The sequence below is a fragment of the Dasypus novemcinctus genome, chromosome 6 (genome assembly GCF_030445035.2).
Source record: "Dasypus novemcinctus isolate mDasNov1 chromosome 6, mDasNov1.1.hap2, whole genome shotgun sequence".
NCBI classification, from domain to species: domain Eukaryota; kingdom Metazoa; phylum Chordata; class Mammalia; order Cingulata; family Dasypodidae; genus Dasypus; species Dasypus novemcinctus.
In genome coordinates, this window is record NC_080678.1 from 43829288 (window position 1) to 43850967 (window position 21680).

General features: G+C 39.9%; 1 protein-coding gene across 5 annotated transcripts in view; it reads right to left on the reverse strand.

The window, feature by feature from the left end:
* The window catches only part of ENTPD1 (ectonucleoside triphosphate diphosphohydrolase 1), a 173494-nt gene that overhangs the window by 6898 nt on the left and 144916 nt on the right, over window positions 1–21680 (reverse strand). For 4 of the 5 annotated variants that reach the window (XM_058298676.1, XM_058298678.2, XM_071215752.1 and 1 more), the window contains 6 exons: window positions 19802–19919; window positions 17223–17373; window positions 14880–15039; window positions 13170–13409; window positions 11723–11983; window positions 2627–2743 (listed from right to left, as the gene is read on the reverse strand). In XM_058298676.1, the coding sequence (XP_058154659.1) occupies window positions 2627–2743; window positions 11723–11983; window positions 13170–13409; window positions 14880–15039; window positions 17223–17373; window positions 19802–19919 (1047 nt within the window). The remainder of the gene's footprint in view (window positions 1–2626; window positions 2744–11722; window positions 11984–13169; window positions 13410–14879; window positions 15040–17222; window positions 17374–19801; window positions 19920–21680) is intronic. The other variant, XM_071215753.1, reaches the window with a different exon arrangement.

Here is a 21680-nt window from a genome sequence, read left to right on the forward strand (position 1 = left end):
ACTTCAATAACTTCCTTGGGCCTGACTTGAATCTGCTGCATCCGCATATGGTCTTAAAAGCTTACTTGGGGGGGATACCATTTGGGACCAATTTCCCTAAATTCTTCAGTATTCCTATTCCCCCACTTCCTCCTTCTGGAAAGCTGTATATTGGCTATGTAGTGTAATCTGCTGAGGGTATGATAGTAGTAAACAATATAGAAGTAAAAAATATCTACCTAGTTCAAGGCCCAAATAATGACAACTGATCATGTTGATGTTTATTTCATTACTATGTGCTTTCCAAATGGGGGTCTTCTCTCTTATCTATCCCTCTTTCCTCTCCCCTTTCTCTTCCTAGGGCCCTGGGACAGTACCAGATTCTCTCTCCCTTACCCATTTCCCCTCACCACCACCCCACATATGAAGGGTCATGGCAAATCTTCAAGAATGGGGTACATTTCCCTAAAAGGCTAAAAACTCATGAAGGCAAAAGTTAGGACCTGGTGGTAGAAAAGATCTGGTTTATGTGTATACATATATTCTTTTTTATTATTAAATAAACTTGAAGAGAGTTGGAAAAAAAATTAGGACCCAAAGTATACTAGTTATCGCTATACATAGAATCTTCCAGCATTGTTCCCTTGAGCTATCCTTTGGATGAACAGATTTTCACAGCAGAAAAGTGACTATGTTCTGGTCATGAAAAGACTTTTATGACTCTCTAACCTACCAAAAGATGACCAAGGAGTGACCCTTTCACTCACTTTCCTAGTATCCCCACCTCAGTGACTTGGGGTACCTTAGTAGACCTCATTGTGTGTGGTTTTCATTTTATTCCCCTGAAATAGCAGGCAGCATGATATATAAAAAGCAAGTAGCATCTTTTAGCACATAGCATGTACTTAATAATCTTTAGTTCTCTCTGCCAAATTGTCTAGAAGGGACATTCCTAAACTCAAGCCACCCTTGAGTAGCAGACCATCCTCAAGATCAGGTTTGCAGGAAAAGAAGAAAAGGCAGGGTACCTGATAAAACTATATTTTCCATAAATGGATGGACAATGCAGTTAGAAGAAATGGACCATGGATCATAAAATTCACCTCAAAATTCTAGGTCCTGCTTAAGTGAGAATGTGGGTCTCACCCTCCACTTTCCCCTCACTCCTCAAATATTTCAGAATTTCTCCCAGATGCAGGGCTTTCCAAGCTTACCACAGAGGTCTGCATATTAGTGTTCCCACACTAAAGTAATCTGATGAAATAAAAATGTGAATGAGAGTAAGGAGAGGAAATCTGATGAAACTTTCACTCTAAAAAAGTAATTCTTTCTCAATCTACTTCCTCAGCAGCCACACATATCCTGGTCCTGGTCTCAACTTGCCTCTAGCCTATGATGCTTATCCTCTTCCACAGATCACCACCAGCTGCAAAAAAAGTGTTTAGTAAATGGTGAAGTGCAAAGGCATATCTGAGCAGCTCTTACTGAATGCTCTGAACCCCCTTTCTTCGTGTTCCAACCCAAGCAGGAAACTTGGGGGAATTCCAAACCTCTAACTTCTGCCCAGCCTTTCTTCCCCCCTTGTTGGTACAGATGAGCAACAAACATCCTTTCTTTTTTTTAGTTAGGCCAGGAAAAAGAATTTATTTGGGAAATGTGGGAAAGAACAGAGCTTGATGAGAAATGGGAGAGAAAGATAGAAATTCACCCCAAGATTTGGTGCCGGCCCTTCTAGGCAGAGAGAGCCCATCCATTTTTAATTAACTGTATTTCTTAAGAATGAAAGCACTGTTCACTTTTGCATGTGTCAAATAAAACAGCTACTGTTTTGAGCTACTCCTAGAGGATCTATATTTTATAACTGGAGTAGACCCTATACCTGTTTCTTCCATGGAAACAGTCATCAGATAGTGCTGAATCTGAAATGATTCAGGGCTTCAGAAAAGAAAAGAAAATTTGTGCTTCAAATTTATGAAAAATTAGGAGACATCTTCGACCTGGACAGTGTAGAAAGGGTCTTATCACAACGATGTCTGTGGCAGACTCTGAGTTGCCGGTCTTCCTTGCGAATAAACTCTGATTTGGGGAGCGGGGAAGGGGAGTAGGCAACAATGTGCCCAGCTCCAGGCAGCAGCAATTCATGGTGGGTCTAAGGCTATAGGAGAGCCAAACTCCTGCACCCTGCTTTTGCATCCAGTACTGGTCAATGAGAGGAATAAGGGAAAGATTGCTGAGGGGCTTCTGGGATAGCTTTTGCTTTCCTATTAAAAGGAACAAATGTATCTGGTTCTACCATCCAGCTAGTCTAGAACTTGGCTATGATGTCTGAAGCCATAGCAACCACATTGTATCCATAAGGAAAGAGGCATACCATTAGAACTGAAGAGGCAAAGGCTGAGATGGAATTAAGATGCTGACCCCAGGCCAGCAGGTGCCTACCGCCACACTTCATGTTAAAGGAGAAAAATAAGACCACATTTGTTTCAGTCAATGCTGAGTATCTGTCAATTGCTGATGAATGCAATCCTGAGTCCACAATCCAGGCATCTCTAAAACACTGAATCTTTATCAGGGCAAACATACCATTTTAAGTGCACTAATATCCTCCACAGGGCTGCTGTGGCAGCTGCTGTTCCTAGTTACCTACCTCTGCCCAAGGCTTAGAGCAGAATTCTTCCATTGTGTCAATTGCTATTTCCTGAGAGGTGACTTTATTTAACGTCAGGTTTAAAAAATTCATCACAAAGTAAAATGCCGAAAATGCCTGCAAGAGAAAAATACAGAGCTATTGGCTGTGTCCAAGACAGAGGGTTACTGACATCCTCTCCAGAAGGCTGTACCCCAAGAACAGGTGCCTTGAAATCTCTTAAGTATATTAGCAGACCAAGAGATATTCTGGACCAGAGAACACTTTCCTTTTCCTAGAAGAGTGGTCACTTGCTGCTGACATTCATTTCTGAGTCCTTGACGTTACTTTTCTCTATAATTTTAACAGAAGAGTCAGAAAGAAAGAAAGATAGGGAAAGAGTATAAAAGAGAGAGGAAGGAATTACAAAAATCCCCTTTAAAACAAACGATATATTTTATATGAATTTTAATTAATACATACAATTTTAAAATTCTATACAAAGTTCTAAGAGTTATTCCTGAATTACAAAATCATAAGGTGTTTTGCCTTATTTGGGGGGCATTTTTTTGCTTATTTTCTATTGCTAATACATACTGCTTTCTAAATAAAATAGCCCATCTTTATTTAACAAATATTTATTGCAGTTCTACCATGAACTTGTTACTATTCTATGCACTCACTCAAAAAAAATCATTATTACTCTCATACATGAGAATGATTTTAAAAAAGGTGAAAGTACAATTGAGTAAAAAAGAAAACATTCAATTAAACTGTCCACAAAATTACTGACACAAGGACAGACATATAGACCAATGGAAGAGAACTGAGAGTTCAGAAATCAACCCTCACATTTATGGCCAAATGACTTTTAAAAAGATGACAAAGACCAATCAATGAAGAAAAGGCTCTTCAACAAATGGTGCTGGGAGAACTGGATATCCACATGCAAAAGAATGATGGAGGAGTCCTATCTCATATCATATACAAAAATCAACTCAAAATGGTTGTAAGTGCTAGAACTTAAAATAAGAGTTGAAACTATCAAACTCTTAGCAGAAAACACAGGGAAGTATCTTCAGAACCTTGTTTTAGGCAATGGTTTCTTAGACTTTATACCCAAACACAAGCAACAAAAGAAAAAAAATCAATAAATGAGACCTCATTAAAATTTAAAACTTCTGTTCCTCAAAGGACTTTATCATGGAAGTAAAATGACAAGCTACACAATGGGAGAAAATATTTGGAAACCATATATCTGATAAAGGTTTAATATCCAGAAAGAAATCCTTTGACTTAACAACAAAAAGACAAACACCTCAATTAAAAAACAGTCAAAAGACTTGAGTAGACATCTCTTCAAAGAATATACACAAATGGCTAGAAAGCACATGAAAAGATGCTCAACATCAGTAACCATCAGGGAAATGTAAACTCAAAACCACAATGAGGTACTATTTCATACCCATTAGAATGACTGCTGTTAAAAAAAATGGAAAATAACAAGTGTTGGAAAGGATGCAGAGAAACAGAAACACTCATTAATTGCTAGTGGCAATGTAAAGTGGTACAGCCACTGTAGAAGACAGTTTGACAGTCCCTCAGAAAGCTAAGTGTAGAATTACCATGTGACCCAGTTGATGGACACTTGGGCTGCTTCCATCTTTTGGCAATTGTGAATAACGCCTCTATGAACATCAGTGTACAAATATCCATTCAAGTTCCTGCTTTTAATTCGTTGGGGGTATATACCTAGTATGACACCTGAGACTCTGAGCTGGAATTCTCCAGCTCTAAAAGTGCTGAAGAAGCAGCATTAATTCTAAAAGACCACTCCGTACAACAACTGTTAAAGAAGCTAAAGAAAGGATCATACTTCAATTAAAAGGTAAATGAGACTTACTAAGTTAAAGACCAAGGTGATTCAGAATACAAGGTAAAAAGTAATAGCATCTGTATTTTTAAACTTTAATTTCTATGAGGGGACAAAAGGAGAAATTTATTTTGTCAAAAACTTTTTTTTTTTTTAGTTTTCTGTGGCATACTATCAAATTTAACCTGTCTGGGCCAAATCCGCTTCCCTGGTCGGTTTATTTGAACAGTCTAGCCCAGGTTTATTTAACATGAAATCTAAGATAGGGAATGAGATCATGATATTCTGTACAGGATTGATATAATATCCTGATGCATTTGAAAAGTGTTTTTGAGCATAAAGTAAAAAGGATTTGCAAGGTCCCTTAAGGGACTGGGGAAGGAAAGCATGAAACTATTAAACTTCCCTACCTGCAGAATTTCTGCTATTCCCTCAAGCAATAAGGGCTCCCAATTTACTAAAACTAAAATTTTGCAAGGGGGAAACGGACTTTGGCCCAGTGGTTAGGGCGTCCGTCTGCCACATGGGAGGTCCGCGGTTCAGGCCCCGGGCCTCCTTGACCCGTGTGGAGCTGGCCCATGCGCAGTGCTGATGCGCACAAGGAGTGCCCTGCTACACAGGGGTGTCCCCCGCGTAGGGGAGCCCCACGCGCAAGGAGTGCACCCATAAGGAGAGCCGCCCAGCGCGAAGGAGGGAGCAGCCTGCCCAGGAATGGCGCCGCCCACACTTCCCGTGCCGCTGACGACAGCAGAAGCGGACAAAAGAAACAAGACGCAGCAAAGAGACACAGAAACCAGACAACGGGGGGAGGGGAGGGGAATTAAATAAATAAATAATAAATCTTTAAAAAAAAAAAATTTGCAAGGTAGTCCTGTGAAAATAAACTCTGAAATATATGAACCCTGCCTAATAAAAAGAAAATATGCTAATAAGCCAAGCACTTAATCTTAAGGATTGCACTTATAAAAGTTATTCTATAATAAAGAAACTAAGCCTAATTATAATTAATGCCTAAGAGTCACCCCCAGAAAACCCTCCTGGTTGCTCAAAATGTGGCCTCTAAGTCAAACTCTGCAAATAAGCTCACTGCCTTCCCCACAATGTGGTACATGACTTCCAGGGGTAAGTCTCCCTAGAAACATAGGACATGACATGACCCCCAGGGATAAGCCCTGCCCTGACACCATGGGATTAGACCAAAAGAGGGAAAATAAATAAATAAATAACGTTTCAACGGCTAAGAGAGTTCAAATAGAGTTGGGAGGTCATTCTGGAGATTTACTGTTATGCAGGTTTTAGTCAGATACTGCAAACTGCCACAGTATGCAAAGCCCCAAGCAACAGGGATCCGGAAAACCCTAAGGGATACTCCAGGCTCTATCTAAGAATCTACAAAAATTATTTACCCAATGTAATATAGTTCTACTCCTTTTATTGAAACCTATAATTTTCAGTTTACTTATTTATTTTTCAAAGACTTAAAATTGTTCCCATGCCAATTAAGCCCTGAAATCCAGAGGTACCATTCTCTTCAAGAATGACAGTTTCATTCTTCTATCCTATAATGTCAACATCCCTTTTTTAGCATAAAAACGTTAGAATGGTTTTTTACCCATTTAACCCCAAGATTGAGGAAATGAACAAAACAAGAGGGAGAAGTTGTAACTGAGAGTTATGAATTAAATGATTATGATTATTGAATCATTGTATATAACTCTTTTTTACTTTTGAAGACATTGTAGAATAGCCAGAAGTTTATACCTGAAATTACTGAGAGTCCTTGAACTAGTCTCAGGCCCTGTTTATACTTTATATATCAAAAAATCTATATTGCCTCAGTCAGTAGTTTGGCTTTTTAATATTATGCCTTTGGGTTAAAGTTGCTCTAAGAGGTCATAATTTTTAAAAATGTGGTCAAAGACATGGTCTAATAAATTCTAGGAAAAGCTCTGCTTTGCTCTACTACCTGGAATGCTGGGTATAATGAAAAGTATGTTTCTGATTATGTCCCTTTGGACACTAGGAAGCTCAGAGTTAAATCTAAGTATCCTTCCACATGTAAACAAATAGATTTTTAGTATTCTTTAGTTCTAATGCCCTATTAAAATTTTTCCATCCTTCCTTCCTTGTTTATATGAACAGTGTGATCTTGAAAAAAAAAAATTCCTAAAGTAACTCATAAGTAATTCCCCACAGATGTTCCCTCTTCTTTTTTGATGTTTCTAATTTACCTAAAAACATTGGATTTTGTCTAGCAACCAAGGCCACTCTGTAGCCAGACTGATGAGAACACTGACAGTCTTAATAATCTACTTATGGGCTGTAAATTAGATCATCAGTGCTGAATGCAATTTGTGACAAAAATTTCCTCCCCCAAATTCTTTGTGGGTTGAGAACACCCAGGCTAACTCATCTTGGAAATAATGATAATGTAACGGGGTTTTTGTGTTGCAGGTGGTTATACTTCAGGCTTGGAAATGAGATCTTCCTGCAGGAGTGGCAGCGTAGAATGAGAACTGGTAGAGGAAAGAACTTTTTAAGGGCCTACCTTGTATTAAGGTATGCTAGCTTACCTGGCATACTTGCAGTGGTGTACTGGATTGGCTCTTATTGTCTCATGATAACTGTTAAATTTTCAAGATCTTTGTGAGCCAGCCAATATCACGTTGGTAGCTTGAAATCAGTTATGGTGGGAGTATTTTATACCGTGGAAACTGACAACTGCTATAAATGAACTCCCATCCCAGAGAGCTAGTTGTTAAAACATTTACCACTATTTGTCTGGCTCATCTACTGCAAACAACTATCAAATGAGGTAGGTATTACTATCACATTTTATAGATGAGGAAATAGACACACACAAAAAAAATTCCAAAGCTTTAGGATAAAATCATGGGTGGGGGGCAAAGAATCTCAAGCAGAAAGACTGGCAAAGCAGGAACAGGTACAATGTTGATGCCAAGAGCTATATTCAGAAAAGAGAGGTCCTATTCAGAGGAAGGCAATGAGCTAAATTTAAGATTGCCAAACTGAGGCTCAGAAGACTATGAGAACAATTTCAATGAGGGACTAAGGACAAATCTGGGACCAAGCAGAAAAACCTCAAGAGAGAGAGAGCTCAAGGCTCTTCCATTCTTTTCCAATCCCTACCTCTGTTTACTTTTGTTGGATGAATCAATTTCAAGAGTAAGAAATTCCACCCCTCAAGGAGGAATGGTTGGCTTAATTAAGCTTGATGGCAGGAACTGGGCCATGTTTCCCATGGTGTGGAGCTTTCAGAGGAGTTAAACCAACACATAAGGTTATGTTCCATTTCCTTCAGAAGGATTTCCTAGCAGTGACTGGAATTGAAAAGGCCCTTGGTTATCTCCAACAACCCTGACGACCTGCCTTTCTCTTGTAGCATTCCCCTCATCTGGCTGAGGTCCTGACTTGTACTGAAATTTGGATTGGAGCCAACCAATAACCAGGTCACTCAGCCAGTCACTTGCCTGTCATGTATTACCCTCAGGAAACTTAAGGAGAAGGAGAGCTATAGCCTGGGTCATGGTAAAGGTAAGCATGATCCATAGAAATACCCACTGTGGTTTTCCCAGGGACCAAGGGAATCAAGAGCTCATACAGTTCATAGGTAGCAAAGCCAGGGGTTAAATCAGGTCTGATTAACTACAGGGCCTGTGCTTTTTCCACTAAACTCTCTTTCTGGATATTGGGCGAAGCAAGAAGACCTTTGAAACTCTCTTGCTAGAATCCAGGAGGGGAGTTGAACCTCCCTGCTCACATGGATATTGTCTTCCTCTCTTATACATGCTGATCTGTTTTCTTAAAAAAAGGTGAGTGTGAAAGCAGACAAAAGCCCTTGCTTCTTTGAATTATATCATAAGTGATTAAATGATTTAATGAGTGTATTGTGCTTAGTCAATAATTGTCAGTTGGTAGGCATTTACCAATTTTGCAATATACTATGGAACTTTGATTACAATAATACCTTTTCACTGGGGTTGTAATTTGAAATTTGAATAATGAGCAGATCAAGCCATACCTTCTCTATCTGTGCTCAAACATTTTATCTCATTCGTAAGTAATTAAAAGAAATAATTTGGTGCTGGAATCCAAATAATCCCCCAAATCTGCAATGTGTAACAAAAATGAAGCTGTATTCAAATTTTCCTTGGGATTTCCCAAGTTTTTACTCCCTAAACGTCTTCAGAGATTGAAAGCCTAGTTATCCAACTGCTGTTTCTCCCTCTTCTGAATTTGCTTACCCAACAGCTAGTCCCCTTCATCCTTGCTTACAGAATTCTGATTTTGCCCAGATACAGGGAAGCAATATGCTCAGGAAAAGATCCCCCAGTCCCACGGGATGAACAATGAGTAGCCCAAACCAACCAACCATGATAATCCATTACATTTATCATGGATTGGTTTAAAAGTGCACATTTCATCAAATTCTAGCCAATGGGGTCTGAAAAAAGTCTGCTAGCACTTCTGCAAAATGGGAGAGCTCTATATGTAAGAAAATTTTCCTTCTTTGGTTTTGCATATTATAACAGGTTGGCATTATTTATGAATTCCAAAAAAAGGTATTAGATTATGTATGTAAGCTGGTCTGTCAAAGGTATCACTTTTAATTGATTAAATTATGATTAGGACTTTGGGCCATGTCAGTAGGGCATTCAGTCCCCACCCGTTGTTGAGTGAGGACTCACAGAGAAAAGACATGGCAAAGGACAGAGTTGGTAGTTTTGAACTGGAGCCCAGGAAATGAACACACAGAGGAATACAGATGGCTCCTCAGACATGGCAGAAGCCTCAGGGAGAGAGACAGAGCCATTTACCTGATGGTCTACAGCTGGCCTTGTGGAGAAAGCACTGCAGCTGAGCCTGGAGAGACAGAGAGCCTCAGGAAGAGAGGAACTCAAGAAGTCTGAAATTTTGGCAGACATTGGCAGCCATCTTGCCCCATCATGTGGCAACAGACTTTGGTGAGGGAAGTAACTTACGCTTTATGGCCTTGGTAATTGTAAGCTTCTACCCCAAATAAATACACTTTATAAAAACCAACAGATTTCTGGTATTTTGCATCAGCACCCCTTTGGCTGGCTGACTAATATAGAATTTGGTACCAGAGAATTAGGAAGTGCTTTCGCAATTACCAAAATGCTGGAATGGTTTTATAAAGGGGTATTTTTTGGAGGAATTGTGGGATGCTTAATAGAAAAGGTTAAGATTGCTTTTCAGAGACTGTTGGTAGGGATATGGGTTCTTAAAAGTCTTTTTATGATTCCTTAGACTAGATGAAACTATTATTGGAAACCGGAGGAAAGACAATCTGTGTTTTAAAGTTGCACAGAACTTAGCAAGATTAATTCTTAGTATTTTATGGAAGGCAGAATTTGAAAATAGTGAGCCTGGGCGTTTAGCTGAAGAACTTCCCAAAGTAAACTCAGAGAATGCGGCTTTGGCTTCTTCTTGCAGCTTACAGCAAAATTCTAGATGATCTAAATAAGCTGAGAACTGAACTGTTGGGCACAAAGAAAACAGAAACTGATTCTGAAACTTCCAAGTCTCTGGAAATCAAGCTCCCGGATGATAGTCCCCCATTTGAGGACTTAAATAAAGCTGGAACTTGTAAATCAGGATTGAAGATGCAGTTATCTAGGAAAGATTTGTGGAAAGTCTTAGTGTCTGTTGGCTTGGACCCCTGCCTCTTGCATGCAAACCAACAAGTTTTTTGAGAGAGCTGTATAAACAAACCACTGTCAGCTTGGACTAAAAGGGACATGGAAAGGAGAGACTGAAGGGGAAACAGCTTTAAGAGGAAAACCATGGAAGCTGAGATCTGGAATTAAGACATCGCCTTGGGCCAAGAGAGGAACCCCACCCACGTGGACAGACAGGGTGAATTTGCAGCAGCAGTTGAAGAGGGTGAATGTTCCAGATGTTCAGGGAGATTTTTGCCATCCCAGGGTTTAGAGAGGGTAGAGCACATTCCTCAAGGATTAGGGAGGTTGAGGTCAATGCCCAGTAGGTCTGAAAGGTGTGGACCTGTTCTCCATGGATTATGGAAGGCCAGGTGGTCAACTTGTTGCTCTGAGAGGGTTGAGCCTGTATGCCAGAGGTTAGGGAGGAAGTTGTCTTCACTTCACTGTACTAGGGGGGTTAAGACTCTAACCCAAAGAATGGGTAAAGTGTGGCAGTCACCCCAATGCTTTTGGAGGGTGAGGTCGGGAACTCAATCACCACCCAGATGCTTGATGAGGGTGGCACCAAGAAAATGACCATTTTGCAAGCCTGTGGAGAGGGTGGGTCCCCATGAGGCCCCAGAGGGAAGAAACCATCATTTTAAGAATGGCTCTCAGACTTTGACATCTAATGAAATATGCCCTGCAGGTTTACTGGATTGTAGAGAACCCATGACTCATGTTTCCCTCCCAATTTCTCCTTATGATAATGAAAATGTTTTTCCTTTGTCCATTTGTGTATTGGAAGCAGATAAATTGTTTTGTAAGTTTCAGAAGTTTACAGTTGGTCTTGTGGAGAGACAGGGCAGCTGATCCTGGAGAAAAACAAGCCCTGGGAAGAGAGGAACCCAGGAATCCTGAACTCTAGGCAGACGTCAGCAGCTATCTTACTCCACCATGTGGCAAAAGACTTTGGTGATGGAAGTAACTGATGTTTTATGGCCTGGTAACTATAAGCTTCTACCCCAAATAAATACACTTTATAAAAGCCAACAGATTTCTGGTACTTTGCATGAGCACCCCTTTGGCTGACTAATACAGAATCTGGTACCCGGAGTGAGAGGAACCCAAGAAGCTTGAAATTTTGGCAGACATCAGCAGTCATCTTGCTCCAACATGTAGCAATAGACTTTGATAAGGGAAATAACTTATGTTTTATGGCCTGGTAACTATAAGCTTCTACCCCAAATAAATATCCTTTATAAAAGCCAACAGATTTCTGGTATTTTGCATCAGCACCCCTTTGGTTAACTAATAAACATATGAAGACATAATGCTTGGAGCAGTAGTTGCCATTTTAGTACCACCAGAAAGCCAAGAAGATAACAGAAGCTGATCCCAAGTCCTGATATTGTTTATCTGAAGCACTAACCCAGAAGTATGTACCTTATTATGTGAAAGGAAAAAAAATCCCTAGTATTTAAACCCTTTGTAGGCATGCATTCTACAACTTGCAGCCTAAAGTATCCTAACCAACACACAATATTATTTTAAACTTACCCCAAATTTCCCTTGGAGTGGTGGCAAGAAAATCCCATTGAAAGAACATTGGGTGTAAGGGCAATAACTGGTGTTGAAGATCCCAAGGATGCTTTGCTGGCATTGTTTATAATTTCCAGTGCCCTGGATTTTAAACCAATTGAATGGAAGAGTTTTCTCAAATCTCTTGGTGCAGGGGTTATTGTAAAGGTCACTTATGTTCATTTTCTTCTCAAATCCAGGGTGAAAGCATGGGTCTTGGAGGGTTCCATTGCTTGTTTCCTGAATGGAAAAATCACTTGAAGGCATCATGTGCAAATGCTTTGGGTACAAAGGCACCAGACTGCCTTCATCAACATGTAGGCATTGTACAATATCCCACCACTCTGCATTAACATTGATATGTTCCTGCCCTGCCTTTTTCACTCTGTGAAATAATCAGATTTATATAACAGGTATCAGATGTAAATTTACTTTGACTATTCATAGAAAGCTAATGTGGTTAAAGCTGGGCCAGAAATGCCAATAGCCTAGAATGTCCCTACATGCTTAGCCCTAAGCACATAGGTCAGAAGCAGATTCACAAGGAAAAACTCTCAAGAATGTTGAGCCCAGGGTAGTTCTATAGGCACTCTGCAGGGAGAAAATCAGAAGTTTCAAGAGCTAGAAGGTGGTGACTTACATTATTTAAGCCAGGAGCATCAAAATTACTTTTAGCCCACAACCTAATATATACAATAATAGAAAGGCAGCTGCTATGGATAAGAGGCTTAAAGGAGCCTTGGGGCACAATGGGCATTTTTTCAGCAGTCCCTACTTCTTGGTGGTCATCTTACTGATGGCGATTCTGAGAGCCAGAAAGTGTCTTGGAGGAGAGCACTGGTTGTCCTTTCAGTGGAGATTGCTAACAGCTGGATGTGACATCCTTGCTCTATGTTTATCAGGGTGTGCCTCGTACACATATGACTTTATTAAACTTTTCTTGACTTCAAAATGCAGAAAATATATGGGGACAAGATTTGAAGTGTTGTCTGATAAACTCTGTCTTCCCTGAAATGTTTTCCTTTCTTTCTACATCCCTGCAGGTTGTTTTGACCAACCCAGTATTTCCGCAGTTTGTAGGAAATGGAGATTAAAAGGTGGTCTAAAAGAGCATGTAAATTGCACATGCACCACCCCTCCCAATAATATTCTCCCAAAAATATTCTCATTTTTATTGTCAATCCCATAGGGGTGGGAGATTATTTCCTAAGAAAGGATGTGAGTAGTGTCCTTGGAGACAAACATAGGAGGTGATGTCTGGGTGGAAGAATTCATAAAGGTCGATGAAATTACATATTCTGCCTGAAAAGGTTTGAAAAGTATAGCAACCAACTTCAGACCAATTGCTGAATTCGAATGAGAAAACAGGATGTGGGGGCTGGCAGCCCAGATTTGGGGAGAGTGGGTCTGATTTAGTTATACTTGCCTGAATGTCCTTAGCCAGTTTTTGCAAGAGCGCTTGATCCTTCCCATAGCACAAGAAGCTGTGTGTGTAGACACTGTAGTCCGTGCCATACAGGCGAAACTGAAGAAAGTTGGCTGGGGACTCAAAACTCCTGTCTTGAGGCACAAAAGTTATTTGTGTGGAGGCTCCCCCAAGGTCCAAGGCTCCAAAGGTTTCTTTACTATTTCTGCCAGTTGACACCAGCGGAAACCAACTCATTTTCTGAAAAAGAAAGTACAGTCACCAGGCACTACAAGTCTTTGGACATCCCCACTCACACTATTTCTTTTTCTTTCTTTCTTACAAATTTTTATTGTGGTATTATATATAACAAAAATTTCTCATTTTAGCCTTTTTTAAGTGTACAATTCAGTGGTATTAATTACATTCACAATTACATTCTTCATCACCACCATCCATTATCAAGACTTTCTCACAACCTCAAAAAGAATCTGTTTCTACTAAGCAAAAACTCCCAAGTCCCCTTCCCCTCAGCCTCTAGTAAATTCTAATCTACTTTTTGTCTCTATGAATTTGCTTATTCCAGATATTTAATATTAATAGATCATATAATATTTATCCTTTGTTCCTGGCTTATTTCACTCAGCATAATGCTTTCGAGGTTCATATATGTTGTAGCATATTTCAGAACTTCATTCATTTTTATACCTGAATAATATCCCATTGTAGTTCCACCTTTTGGCTAGAGTGAATAATGCTGCTATGAACATTGGTGAAGGGTTGTTTTTTTGAGTCCCTGCTTTCAATTCTTTTGGGTATATACCTAAAAGTGGAATTGCCAAGTCATATGATAATTGTGTTTGACTTTTTAAAGAAATTGCCTGTTTTCCGCAGTGACTGCAACATTTTACATTCCCATCAACAATGTGCAAAAGTACCAGTTTCTCTGCATCTTTGCCCACACTTATTTTCTGTTTTTAAAAATAATAGCTATCTTAGTGGGTGTGGAGTGGTATTTCACTCTGGTTTTGATTTGCATTTCCCTGATGATAAAGATATTGAGTATATTTTCATGTGCTTATTGGCCATTTGTATATATCTTTTTTTGAGAAATGTCTATTTGAGTCCTTTTCCAATTTTTAAATTGGGTTATCTTTCTGTTGTTGACTTGTAGTGATTAAGTGTAAATAAATAATAAAAATAAACATAGCTACTGTTTACAAACAAGAGCTCTGGCGCTATACAGATAATGGGTTGAAATCTCCACTCAGTCACTCATTAGCCATGTTACTTTGGGCAAAATAATTACCCTCACTAGGACTCAATTTGGGTCTCAGAAATAGGGATAATAAGAGTAACTCATAAGATTGTTCTGAGGATGAAATCAGACAGTATATGTTGAGTGCTTAGCACAGCACAGGACACATAGTGCTAGGCAAATATGAGCTTATTTTTAATGATAGACTTTAAATTTCCTCTCTATCTCCTAAACACAAATCACCAAATAAATGTTTCTTTTAACATGAAGATATTCTTTATTCTCCAATAGTAGAAGTTCTTGTAAGAACTGGTGACCCTTACAAATGTATGTGAGTGGGGTAGGGGGTAGGGATTCATTTGTTCATTCATTCATCCATCATTCATTCTTGCCAGCCAGCCAAGTACTACTTGAGATAGCAATGGCATTAGCTACCCAGGGAACTGCTTCCATACATACTGTGAAATATTCACCTGAGTAAATTTGCCCAGTAGATAATTAATGGTAATCCAGCCATAGGCACCTTCCTCTTGGCCAGTGATGATCTTGGCACCTTGGAAATTAAAAGGGTAGGCGTTGAGGCTCATTGCCATTGCAGCCAGGACCTGTTCTGCCAAATATTCACTTTCCATCCTGCACAAAGGAAGAGCTTATTGTTTTTGTTTTAACGACTACATCTACCCATTTCAGCTAAGAGCTTCTGGTAAATTCTCCCAAGAAGTGAAACATAACTCACTGTAATAAATGCAGAAATGGGGACTCCCCCCCCCCCCCAACGCCAGCTGTCTGAAGAGCCCTCCTTCAGGACAAGGCAGAACTAGTATTTTTACTACCCCTCTCTCCCAATCAGAATCCTTCCAATCCCAGGATGGTTTTCCTAAAATATCATTTCATTCTGTTGTTCCCTGGCTCAAAAAATTGTGAGAGTTTCTAAAAATTACCACATTGGTGGCAACTGGGTATTGTCTGGTCACCACACCTAGAGCTGATAAGTACTACATTGGCCATTGCTGACTGATTACATAGCCAGTCTCTGCTTGAAGTTTTTAATTAGAGTCATAGTAGGAACCAGGTGGACAAACAACCTGGAATGGATAACCTTCCTTGGTGCTAGACTGGGAAAAACTTTTCTCATTTGTGCCTCAGTTCTTGGGTCTGAGATTTTGAGTCCAAAAGAAGGAGTCTTCTTCCTTCCAGAGTTTTCACAAATGAAGATGGGATGTGCTTGTTTCCAAGGTATAGGCTATGCAACATGGAGGGCCTCTAGGTGAAAGACTATCTTCGAACTGGTGTTAGAACCTGTCATCACTCATCTGAATGGCTTTAGTACCCTACTAACTGGCCTCCATATCCCTAGCTCTCCTCTCCTCCAATCCATCTTTTCTACCAGTGTGACCAACTGTATAATATCTTTTAATGGTTTCCCAGTATCTCCAAGACTTAAATTGCAAACTTCTTAGCATGACCCATAAGGCATTTCATGATTTGGACTCTGTCTACTCAGAATCCCACAAAATCCTGGCTCCCTTACTTAACAAGTGTGTGACCTTGGGTGCATTACTTAACATTTATAAGCTTTCTTATCTGGCTAATAATTGTTAGTAATGCTTCTTGCCTCATAGTTATTATAATGATTAAACAATGTATGTTAAGTGCTTTGCACAGGGCTAAGAACACAGTGAGGGTTCAAATACTGGCTGTTATCAATTTTTTTTTTTTTTTTTTTGAGGTACCAAGGACCAGGGATTGAATCTAGGGCCTCGTATGTGGGAAGCCAGTGTTCAACCACTGAGCCACATCAGTTTCCCTGAATTGTTTTTTTTTTGTTTTGTTTGTTGTTTTGCTTTTTGTTTTTTTCAGGAGACACCAAGAACCAAACCCAGGACCTCCCATATGGGAGGCAGATGCTCAACCACTTAACTACATCTGCTCCCAATTATTACCCATCTTTTAACTATGATAGCCAGTGTTCTACCTATGCAGGACTATTTCAAGACCTCTGAACTTGCCCTGATCTCTCAAACTTCCCTGTCTCTGCACATCCATTATAACACAAGCAACATGAAGGCAGGGCCTTGGTCCTGCTCACTGCTGTATCTCCAACACTTAGAACAGTGCCTGGCACATAATAGACGCTGAATAAAAATTGGTTACTGAATATATGTTGTCTGCTCTGCCTCTAAGGCCCTTACCCCACTCTCCAACTTGTCCTTCATGATTCAGCTCAAGTGTTCCCTCTTCTGTTAAGTCTTGATGATCTCTCACACTGAGCAGGCCAGGTGTACTTTCACAGTAGCTCTGCGTACTCCTCTGATCTTTTGAGGGCTACCTTACCTACTTCGCAGCCTGGGACATAGTAGACACTCAGTCCATGTTGAATGAGTGAATGAATAAACAAATGAACAAAGTATGCACAAAAGTACCAAGTAATGACCAACAAAATTGTGCTAGTTGTGACTATTTTTGTCTTGGGACACCTGTGAGTCTTTTCTAGCCTTCTCCTTCCCAGATATTGAATGCCTAAATCTGTAGACACAAATCCCAAGGATACAGTCTCAATCTTTCTCTCTCTGGGGTCCCCTTGGATTTCTCATGGGGATATGGCCAAGAGGGATTTCTGACAAGCTTAAAATCCCATCATATATACTGAAAATTTGGTAGTTTAATTCACTTACTGATATTTTCTTATGTGTGGTCGTTTGGAAGGCATACAGTTTTGGGTATTAGGAAAATGTGATACTTTCCCATATCTTTAGAGGCTCTTACACTGCCAAATCTAACTGCCAGGTACTCTTGGTCCCTCTATGCTACTATACCTGAGCAACCGCATGCCTGCTGTGGCTCCAAGGTAAACAGGTGTCTCTTGGTGCTGGGACTTTGGAATCACATATTTGGCCCTTTGCATGCATTCAGTCAAGTAAGTATCTATTTCTTGGATTTTCTTACCATATTTCGAGATTCCAGGACCTAGAGAAAGGTACAGAAGAAGATGGCAATCTTAGAAATTTTAAAAACATAGAACATATCTCCCCAAACATAAAGCTTTTAGAACGTGGCAATAGTAGAGCAAAATACTGGTATTTGCAGAACTAATACATGAAACAATTTCTTGATGTGATATATATTAGGTAGCTCTATGTAGAGGATAATTAACTGCACCTAGCCTTGGTAAATATCTATTTTCAGACCTTGGGGTTGGAGCTGATTGCTGTTGAATAATTTTGCCACTGGATGGCACGATTCTTTTATTCAAATTGTATAAACTTCCTAGCACATTCTCTCAGATGTTATTGGGGATCTTATAGATAGCTCATCTATATAGCTGCTTTTTTATGTTTCTTCCACAAAGTTTATCACAATAAACAAAACTAGTTCCCAGAAGACATAAAAAGAGCAAGATGGCATTTAGAACAAAAATTAAAATAAGCACCAAACACATTGGCTTTTACTGAAGAGATAGGAGCTGCTATTAATTTCCTAAGCAGTGTTCCTTCCTTTGCTAGAGGAACCAGGAATAGAATCCTTTTCTCCTCAGTGATTTTTCTGCTCTGATATGCTGCCTCCCTGGTAAAATTGTTTTTCCAGTTTTAGAACAAAATTATCTGTTGCTATGGGGAGGATGAGTCAAGATTCCCTAAGCTTTTTGAAGTTAACACTTAATACTTTCGTCTCTCTTTTAGAGCAACATATCCCTATCAGTGATTTATATGGAATTCAACAATCATCCACATAAGTTATCTGTATCACTACAGGTTTAAAATTGCCTCTTAGGGGAGCAACTTAACTCAGTAGCTGAGCGCCTGCCTCCCATGTACACAGTCCAGGGTTCAATTCCTGGTACTGCTTTTTAAAAAGAATAGCCCATTTAACCATAACGAGAAAACAAGCTCTAACTTATCAGCTGTTTCCATTCAGAAAGTCTGGCCTTCAAAACCGAGTGACTTTCAGCATAACTCTTTATCTAAATATTTGATTACATAAATGGGAGGACTCCTTTTGAGAGGGCAAAATTACTGTATTTGTTAAGCCAAATACTCATTGGACAAATTTCAGAAGACAACTCTCAGAATTTTAAAACACAATTTAAAAAATGGAAGGCAGTGAATTAAAGAGAAGCCGATAAAATTAGGGATGGGGGTTTTAAAAAATGCTAGAAGTACTGTTTTAATACTGATAGGACCAAGACTCAGGACACCAGACTACTGGGTAAAACGATGTGCTCTTTTGGAAACTTCTCTCTATTCTTTCTCAACAAACTATGAAAAGTGGTGGACACCACAGCCACCAAACTAAAAGGTGATTCTCTTTTGGAGTCCAAGTTACCTCTCTAGCTAAAAATAAACAGCCAGGATCCTGGCTCGAAAGGCCAAGAGAGATAAAGCCAAGAAGGATTATGGAGCAGTGTGATGATGTCTGATACATCCTGGAGTGTTGGGTGGGCAAGACAAAGCTGAATTGTCAGCATCTCTAACTTGTTTGATAACCTTAAAACTAACTAGAAGCAATCTTTGTGTAAAGCAGAGATTCAGAGTAGCAGGCACCCAAGAGTGGAATTAGGAGACTTAGGTTCTTGTCCTGACTCTGTTACTACTTTCAGGTCACCAATCTTCTAGAGGCTTTCATTTGCTTCTCTGTAAATCAAGATATAAATGATGTAAAGGTCCTTTTTCCAGTGCTGAGTCTACTTTCTTCTCTGAACCTATAATTAGTCTTCCCTGCCCACCCAGAAGCCAAAGACTTTGGAAAATTTCTTCCTAACTGTAGATTCATGTATAAGAGCAGTAATTCTCTGGCCTGCAACAACAGCAGCAGCAGCAGCAAAACCTGGGAACTTGATAGAAATGCAAATTCTTGGGGTCCATCCCAGACCTACTGAATCAGAAACTCTGGGGGTAGGCCCAGCATCTGTGATTTAACAAGTCCTGTAGGTGATTCTAGTTAAAATCATGGGTTTGAAGTTGGGCAGACTTCGATATGAACCCCAACTCCCTCTCTCACTAGTTCAAATAACCTTAAACAAATGACACAACTGCTCTCAACCTCAGCTCTGTCATTTGAAATCTGGGAATAATACTACATAACTCAAAGGGAGATTGTGAGGGTGAAATGAAATAATGCATGCTTAGTACTTACCCAGTGAACAGCACAAAGAAATATTCAATTAATGGAAACTACTATTATGCAATTATTTCTAAGTTTGATTACTCTTCAAGGGCTAGATCATTAAAGACCTAGTTTGATATTATTTTAATAATGCTAATCAAACAACATTAGCAGCTCCTCTGTGTTCTTCACTTGACTTCCTATACTTTGGGGTTCCTTTTCCTCTGTGTTCCACTGGCCGTATCTCTCATTTCTCATGCCACACTTTTTCTCCACATTTTCTTCTTCTTACCTTTTACCTTGCACTCTTCTATCTGATGCACCACCCCTGTGTTGTTTTCCTTTTCTGCTGACCACTTATAGATGTATAAGCTCGTGTGAGAAGAGCCCGCATCCAGCACAATCCCATACTGAGGGCAAAACAAACCAAGAACTTAGCATTACATCACTCTTTTCCATAGTTTGCAACAGAGGGAAGACAAGGACAGGAGTTTTAAAATATTAAAAGAAAGTATTTTATTTTCAAGGGGAATACTGGGCCTGCCTGAAGTTGCGAGGATCACAGGATCTACCAGGACACCAATCCCCCTAAAACAGTGGCTCTTAATCTGGTTGCACACTACAAGATGATTGCACACTGTAAGTACCCAGGCCTTACCCAGGTTGGGAGCTGAGCATCAGGATCTTTTAGAAGCTCTCCAGGTGATTCCAACCTGCAGCCAAGATGCTGAAGTAGCTAAAGACACTATGGAAGGAATAGAAAGCTATTAATTAGGTAGTTCCCACACTTGTCTGCCTAGGAGTCATATTGGAATCACTGGGGGAACTTCAAAAGCTACTGATGCCTATTTCCCACCCGCCAGGTATCGTGATTTAATTGGTTTGGTATGTGGACAGGGTGTTGGAAATTTGTAAAGATCCCAGGTGGTTCTAATGTACAGACAAGCTTAGGAACCACTGAGTTAATACACTGAGGGCCAAAGAGAAATAATAACTATCTTCATCTATTTTTAGTTCCATGAAGTTAGAGTTTATTTTAAAGGAGTAATAGAAATAGTAAGCACACTTGCCTTTTAATTAAGAATGTCCACTATCAAGTTGTATTCAGTACATTTAAAAAATGTGTTTTGACCTCATTTTTGAGCTCTTAAGAGTAGGGAGAGATGAAAGGAATAAAGGAAGAAAGAAGGCACAGAAGAGAAAAGAGAAAGCATGAGGAAGAAATAGACAAGGGGTTCTTTTTTTTTTTTAAAGATTTATTTATTTATTTAATTCCCCCCCTCCCCGGGTTGTCTGTTCTCTGTGTCTATTTGCTGCGTCTTGTTTCTTTGTCCGCTTCTGTATGTTGTCAGCGGCGCCATTCCTGGGCAGGCAGCACTTTCTTTCGCGCTAGGTGGCTCTCCTTACAAGGCGCACTCCTTGCGCATGGGGCTCCCCTACGCGGGGGACACCCCTGTGTGGCAGGGCACTCCTTGCGCGCATCAGCACTGTACATGGGCCAGCTCCACACGGGTCCAGGAGGCCCGGGGGTTTGAACCGCGGACCTCGACAAGGGGTTCTTAACCTTTTTTGTTCTATGGACCCCTTTGCCAGTCAGGTGAAAACCACAGACCCCTTACTAAATCCACACTACACTGTATATTATTTAATATATCACACCTGCCCCAACACATCCCCACAAGAATAAAGTTTTTTTTGAATTTCAATTCAAGCTCATGGACCCCTTATTAAGAACCCCACAAACTAGACCATCAGAGAAGAAAGGAAGAAGAACATATTTCATGAATGCATTCAATGTACCAGGCAGGTCTTGTATATGAAGCATTTTACATGTATTATCTCAACCTTCAGAACAGTGCTGTAAAGTAGGTACTATTTTTATCCCCTCTATATCATGAGAAGCTAAAGTACAAAGAGATTTAAGGTAATTCACCCAAGATACACAGTTAACAGGTAACCGCCTGGATTTGACTCAGAGTCAGACTCAAAAGCGTATGCTCTTTTACACAGAAACAGGAGCAGGGCTGGCAACAGTTTTCAAATTGGTGCCCCTTTTTAAAGACTTTTTTTTTTAGGATTTATTTTATTTATTTCTCTCCCCTTTCCCCCTGTTGTCTGCTCTCTGTGTCCATTTGCTGTGTAGTCTTCTGTATCTGCTTGCATTCTTGTCA